The sequence below is a fragment of the Lolium perenne genome, chromosome 1 (genome assembly GCF_019359855.2).
Source record: "Lolium perenne isolate Kyuss_39 chromosome 1, Kyuss_2.0, whole genome shotgun sequence".
Classification (NCBI taxonomy): domain Eukaryota; kingdom Viridiplantae; phylum Streptophyta; class Magnoliopsida; order Poales; family Poaceae; genus Lolium; species Lolium perenne.
Window position 1 is genome coordinate 175,015,640 of NC_067244.2, and position 6,994 is coordinate 175,022,633.

At 49.1% G+C, this 6,994-nt stretch overlaps 1 protein-coding gene across 1 annotated transcript; it reads left to right on the forward strand.

The window, feature by feature from the left end:
- The first annotated feature begins 374 nt into the window (after nucleotides 1-374).
- LOC127313399 (protein root UVB sensitive 6) lies at nucleotides 375-4,738 on the forward strand. Its single transcript, XM_051343909.2, has 13 exons — nucleotides 375-773; nucleotides 1,528-1,626; nucleotides 1,710-1,823; nucleotides 1,917-1,988; nucleotides 2,078-2,188; nucleotides 2,286-2,405; nucleotides 2,525-2,626; nucleotides 2,718-2,790; nucleotides 3,371-3,451; nucleotides 3,530-3,594; nucleotides 3,699-3,800; nucleotides 3,894-4,088; nucleotides 4,228-4,738. Exons 1-13 carry the CDS (start codon nucleotides 414-416, stop codon nucleotides 4,294-4,296), a joined length of 1,563 nt encoding a protein of 520 aa, XP_051199869.1. The 5' UTR covers nucleotides 375-413; the 3' UTR covers nucleotides 4,297-4,738.
- The last annotated feature ends 2,256 nt before the right edge of the window (nucleotides 4,739-6,994 follow it).

Sequence of the window (6,994 nt, forward strand, 5' to 3'; positions counted from 1 at the left end):
ACCTCTCGCCCCCACACGGCCACAGGCATCCGTTATCCGATGACACATGGGCCCAGCTATCCATCTGGTCTCACAGCTTCTGCCTTGACAGAAGATCACAGCGGTACAACTTGGAAGCAAAGCTGGCACCAGCAGCCGACCACTTTCGCACCGCCCAATCACTCCCAACCCGCTGACACCTGGGCCCCATTCGCCCCAGACCCACTCGTCATTGAGATAGAAGAAAGAACGTAACGTAGCTGACTGGCAAGTCTCCCCCGCAATATTTTCCACGGCCGGGAAGCGCCTCGGGTATAAAGCTCTTTCTCTCTCCCCGTGTCGAGATTGCCTGGCTGTATCGCGCACCACTCGCAAACCCATCGAAATCTCACCCCCCAGCCACCCACCCCCCACCACCACCACCACCGGGACGCATGGCTCCGGCGATGGGGCTCAAGCGGCCGGCGGCGGTGTCGGCGGCGGCGGGGAGCGCCACGCAGACCATCACGCTCCCCGCGCCGGCCGTCAGGGACGCGGTGCGGGGCGCGCTGCGGGACGCCGAGGCATCGCCGCCCTCCTCCGCCGCCAGGGCGCCGGCGCCGCCCGCCGCGGTCGACGGGGTCCTCTGCCTCGAGGAGGTGGACGGCAGGCGCTGGAGCTACGTCGTCGAGGGCTCCGCCTCCTCCGCGCAGCCCAAGCCCGGCAGGGTCAGCGCCAGGGCCAGGGCCAGGGCCGCGCCCGTCGGGGCCACCTTCAGGGCCGTGCCGCTCCAGTCCCCGCTGCCGCCCGCCGAGGTTGGTTTCCTAGCGCCTGCTTATGGCCTCTCCTGTGTTTGATTTGGCGATTGCCGTGCCCCATGCGTGTGACCGTCGCTACATGCCTAGACCTAGATCCGATGCGGACGAAAAGAGGCGAACGCTTCTCTAGGTCTCCTCGTGCCTGTTTTTTGGGGATAGTTTCGTTTCCTCGCGGAGGAATTGATTGCTACGTACGCGGATTTGGTAGACTCGATGAGATGCGAATCCTGTTTAGGATTTGGTACCAATACTTGTTTCCTAATGCTTCTATGTTGCATCCTGAATTCTAGGTTAGGTGTTGTTATTCTAGGTTGATTGATTCTGTCTCTTTTTGGCTGGTCGTTTAATTAGTTCAATTGGGATGTTATGCTGGTGGATATGGTGATGACTGGCTCTGTACTTTTGCGATTCACCTGATTCCGGTTTAATGCGCAGTTTATATTTCATTCCGTCATCACTTCTGTCTCCATCTCGCTAGCTTCTGGTTATCCTACATTTGATTGATTCCAGCCTATCTGCTCTAGGGCCTTTGCTCAGGGGCAAACTTGCAATATTCAGACAAAGTGACGCATATGTATCTTGTAAGCTAGGAGTAGTAATTGCTTGCTAGATGGTGCTAAGCTCCTTGAGATTTTTTTGTTTTAATTACTGCAGCTATTGTTCATCATGGCTTTTGAGGTCTTGTTGACTGACCATAACTAAGCATGGCGAACTACAATACTGATGCGCTATGTAAACTATGATATCGCAGGAAATTATGAACTTCATAAGGTCATATGTCGTGCCCGAAGGTTTTCCAGATAGTGTCACTCCTTCATATGTTCCATACATGACATGGAGAGCACTGAAGGTATGTTGTACAGACTTACGTTCAGTTGCATCGCGATACTGGATTTGAATATACCTAGTTTAATCTTGCTTTCCTCGTCTCAGCATTTCTTTGGTGGAGCAATGAGTGTATTTACAACAAGAGCCTTGTTAAACTCTGTGGGAGTCTCACAAAGCAGGGCTACATCTGGTGCCGTGGCTATTAACTGGATACTCAAGGTAAAATGTTCTTTCCATTGTTGGTGTCTTTATCCAGTGCTACTAGTAATTTGATTGTTGTCTTGACAGTTCTATTGTTTTCTGTTACTACAGGATGGTGCTGGGCGTGTCGGAAAAATGCTTTTTGCACGTCAAGGGAAGAAATTTGACTGTGATCTAAAGCAGGTGTAATATTTGAAACCAATTGTTTGTAGTGGGTTTGAATTTGTTTTGTTCTGCTCAAGTAGACTCATTCAAATCAAAATTTACTACAGCTCCGCTTCTCTGGCGATCTCATGATGGAACTAGGAGCTGGGATAGAGTTAGCTACTGCAGCATTCCCTCAACTTTTCCTGCCATTGGCTTGCATGGCAAATGTTGTCAAGGTTTGACGTTGTGCCTTACTAGAACAATTTATGGCAATAGTACAACCTATTGTTCCATTATTGCAAATGGGCTGATATATTAATTTTTTCTTTTCAGAATGTTGCTGCTGTTACATCAACCTCAACCCGCACACCAATCTACAAGGCATATGCAAAAGGAGAAAACATTGGAGATGTTACTGCTAAAGGAGAAAGTGTTGGGAACATCGCTGATCTGGTAACCATTTATGTTTTACATTTACTGCTCCTGTTTTTATATTTGTGCCATGCCGACTGAACTACTAAATATACATATACTGCCTAATCTAATTTTTATTTATTACCTCTTTTGTGAAGTTGGGTACTGGTATGAGCATTCTAATCTCCAAGAGGAATCCATCATTGGTGGCTTCATTTGCAGTCTTGTCTTGTGGATACCTCCTTAGTTCATATCAAGAGGTTTGCTTCTTAGTTTTGTTTGCTTCTGTTATGGTCAAATATTTCTGATAAACTTATATGCTAATATGTGAAATATTATTTCTGTTACCAGGTAAGGTCTGTTGTGCTGAACACGCTAAATACGGCAAGATTCACTGTGGCAGTGGATTCGTTCGTAAAGACTGGTAAGCGAGCGCTGTTTGTTAGAAACTCTCCTAGTCAGATGTTTTCATGATTTGTCGAAGAAAAGTGGACATCACAATTTTCCTCAAATATAGTGCAAGCATCACACCAAATCAATCTTTGGTAACATCGTGTTTTGGATACAGGGTATAATTTTGAGAAAAGCCAAATATATTCCAAGATATTTCATTAGTACACGAATTGGATATTTTTAATTTCTGCTTGGTAGACTTACAAGTGTGGAGTTTCTTAATAATACACTATAATGCTTATATGTAATGCATAGTTATTCTTAGAATCCATGAAAGATATGGAGTATATAGTGGAAGCATCACCAAATCAATCTTTGGTAACATCATGTTTTGGATACATGGTATAATTTTGAGAAAAGCCAAATATATTTGAAGATATTTCATTAGTACATGAACTGAACATTGTTAATTTCTATTGAGTAGACTTACAAGTGTGGAGTTTCTTAATAATACACTATAGTGATTATATGTAATGCATGGTTATTCTTAGAATCCATGAAAGCTATGGAGTATCAGTCTAATATTTGAGTCTCTGATTTTCCCAATGCAGGGCATGTTCCTTCATTGAAGGAAGGAAACTCAGAGGAGACAGTATTTAATCCACCTTGGAGACATCAACCGGTTGCGATAGGTTTGCAACTATGATCATGTTTACTTGGCGGCGAATTTTGATTGTGTGACCTTTTAATGACCTGTTTCAGTTTCATAGGTTCAAGATTTGGGGAGGCATTTCAAGAACCTGCTTCATTTGTTGCTACGAGGCCTTTGTTTGAGGTACAATCTTGTTCACACTATTCAGTCCTCCATCATGGTGTTTCTGTTCCTTCTTTGGTTTTGTCAAAGATTAGTATGTAAAGTTGTGATGCGTATGATTACAGGATGAGAGGTACATTGTTACATATAACCCTACAAAGGACAGGGTTTATGCTTTGCTCAAGGACCAAGCAAGGCAAGATGACGTTCTCAAAGCTGCCTTCCATGTAAGCAGTGCTTGTTAACTACATTCATAATATTACATTGGTTAGGGTTGGTTGCAACTATTTAACCCTCTTCGAATGTGTTTTGGTTTACAGGCACATGTCTTGCTGCATTTTATTACTGCATCACATGCTAATCTGAAAGCACGGAAGCGCTTGAACTCTGACCAAGGGTCACACCAGTATGTAAACCCAAACCCTCTGAACATGGACTTTCTACCACACATTGAAGAATCTTGCAAGATTGTTACATCATCGTATGGAATATTCAAGAGGAAAGCAAGAGAACAGGTGACGTAACTGCCTTATCTATCAACATTATGCTTCCGATGTTCTCTGGCTATTCTACTAATGATCAAATAGCCTGATCAAAACCATTGGCTACTGTAATGTTATGCGACCTAACAACTCTAATTTTTCGGTTTCACAGGGATGGATAATGTCGGAGTCGCTGCTTAATCCTGGCAAAGCTCGGCTGTGTGGTGTAGTACCACAATGATGTAAGTGTCATTTGTGATGACCAACGGGATGAGATAGTTCATTTCATACATTGGAGTCTGGGCCTATGCGAGTTGGCAAGTTCTAGCTGAAATCAACCCCTTTCCATTCAAGTTGGTTAGACTAGAAGGAATAGTACTCAGCTTGGTACCATCTCAAGCTGTCAACTCTCAGAGGGCTTTGCTGACTCGTGGAAGGACAAGTGAGGGAGCCTGTAACTAACTGAAAAAAACTGACTAACAAGTTGTATATGCGTCTGGTGTATAAGGGAGACAGATATCCGACCTATTTGTAGCCGGTCTAGGTGTCCGTCTGTTGAGTTCTTGTATCGAGTATGACTAGTTTGTTTCCCAGTAACTTTGGGGTGCTGTGGTTTCTCATTGTTTTGTGACTCCTGTTGCTGTAAATGCGGGATTTACCTAAAGAAGAGCTCTCTTTGATTACCGCTTCTCGGGTTTTAATCTTCTCTTCACTAATCGGGGTTTACATTTCCATCCCTTGTGATTGGACCTTCGGTTACGTCCCTGTTATATCTTAAGAAACAAATCCCAGTATTAGCTTATCCTATGGTGCTAGTCATTCCTGCTGCAAAGAGCACCGGAAATCATCTAATGTACCTATCAATAGCTAAATAGTCGTGCTTAATTTGCTTAAGAAGTTAGATAATGCTTGTGCATTGCCAATTTTTTTCTGTTGCCTGAGTTGATTGAACGCTTGTGTGATCATGGTGCTGGAAATATGCATCAATCTAAGAGCATCTCCAGCCGCGTCCCCCAAACCGCGCCGGATTGAGCGTTTGGGGACGTGTTTCGTTCGTGCCGCGTTTGGGGGACGTCGCTCCCCAGTCGCGTCCTCCAAACGAAATTTCGGAAATTTTAAACTTAACGAGATTCGATTAAGATTCGTCCGAACTTACATAGATTCAAACGAAATTTGACTAAATTTAAATTAAACCTAATCTAGAACCACTTGCGGTGGCCGGAGGCGTCGTAGTACTGCTGGAAGTTGTACATGTCGTCGGTGATGACCTCCTGCTTGACACGCTCGTCGACGGGCTCGTCCTTCACCAAGCCGCTTGGTCCTGCCTCGCCGTCGTCGGAGAGGTCCACCAGCGGCTTGCCGGAGTCGCGGATGGACATGGCGATCGCCGCGTCCAGGTCGCCCCTCCAGGCGTCCTTGTCGTCCATGGACGCCAAGAACATCGCCCGCAGCCCTGGGCAGTCCTCGGGGTCGTCGCTGCTGGCGATGAGCCGCTGCTGCCGCTCGTACTCCGCCAGCAGCGCCGCCTGCGACGCTTCCTCCGGCTCCTCCTTCACCTCCGGCTTCGGGATGAGGAGGGCGCCGCCGCGCCTCCCTTGCTGCCGCCTGCTGCTGCTGCTGCCGCCACGCCTCGTGTTGACGGGCGTCGCCGGCTCCTCCTTGACCTCCCGTTTGGGGACGGTGTAGGGCGCCGACCGGTACGACGAGGACGGCGTCGATCGCGCCGGTCCCGAGGAAGAAGAGTGCGAGGAGGACGAGTCCTCGGCTGCCATTGAGGAGACGGCGGCGGCGACGACGGCATCTCCAGCCTTGGAGCGCCGTTGCGGATGCCGCAGATGACGTTCTCGAGGGTGCGCCCCGGAACGCCCCAGAACAGGGCGCGGCCGTCCCTGTTCCAGCTGTTGGGGCCGCCGACGAGGTTGTCGGTGCTGTGCATCTCGACATCGTACTTCGCCTGGAAGTACGTCGTCCACCAGGCGTCGTTGTTGTCGACCGCCCACGTAGGATCCAACCGCTCCTGCGCGGTGAGTTGAGCCCGACGGGCCTTGATGGTGTCCCTCCATTGGTCCGTGCGCGGCTTCGGCGGCGGCGGAACGCCAATGCCGTTCACGGCCATCTTCCAGCCGCCGCTGCTTGGCAGCCGCATGTTCGGCGGGACTGGATACCGGGCATGGTACAGCGCCCACGCCTCCGGCACGGTGAGGCTGCCGCGGCCGAAGCCGTTCGCCGCGGCGATCTTGCGGGAGGACGAGCTCGACATTTTTGGAGCGGCGAGGAGAAGATCTGGGAGGGGGGAGGCGGCGGGGACGAGAAGGATTGTGAGCGGCGAGAACTGCAGGGCGTCTTGAAACAGCGGCGGCAGCGGGTGGTTGCACGCAATAACTCCGGCGCGTACGGCCACGCGGCCATGCACGACGAGACGCGTCCCTGCGTCGCCTGGGAAAACAGGGACGCCATTAACGTCGCTTGACCAAAGGTAGGCGACGTGGTTTTAGCCTTCTGTGCCGCTGACGGGTCGGACCCGCGTCGGTTCGCCTCGCTTTTCGGTGTGTCCGGCGTCCCCGGTGCGTCCCCTGTGGGACGGGGACGGGCTCGGGGCGCCGGACACCGTATCGGGCCGCGCCGGATAAAGATGGGCTTTGGGGGACGCGGCTGAAACGCATTTTTTGTCCGGCGCGTCCCAAATCCCTTTGGGGGACGGTTTGGGGGACGCGACTGGAGATGCTCTAATGAACTAACCAAAAGACTACGATACACAGATCTACAAAATTGTACTACTACGATAATTGCAATAGTTAATGGCAACTTTAGTCCGTAGTTAACATAGAGAGTGATCGGACATTCATAAACTCAGATCTTCACAACAGTAAAGATAAATATTATAGTGATGTATATTCTGTTATGAACTACTCCTTTTTACCCAAGCTCATACTACAGTG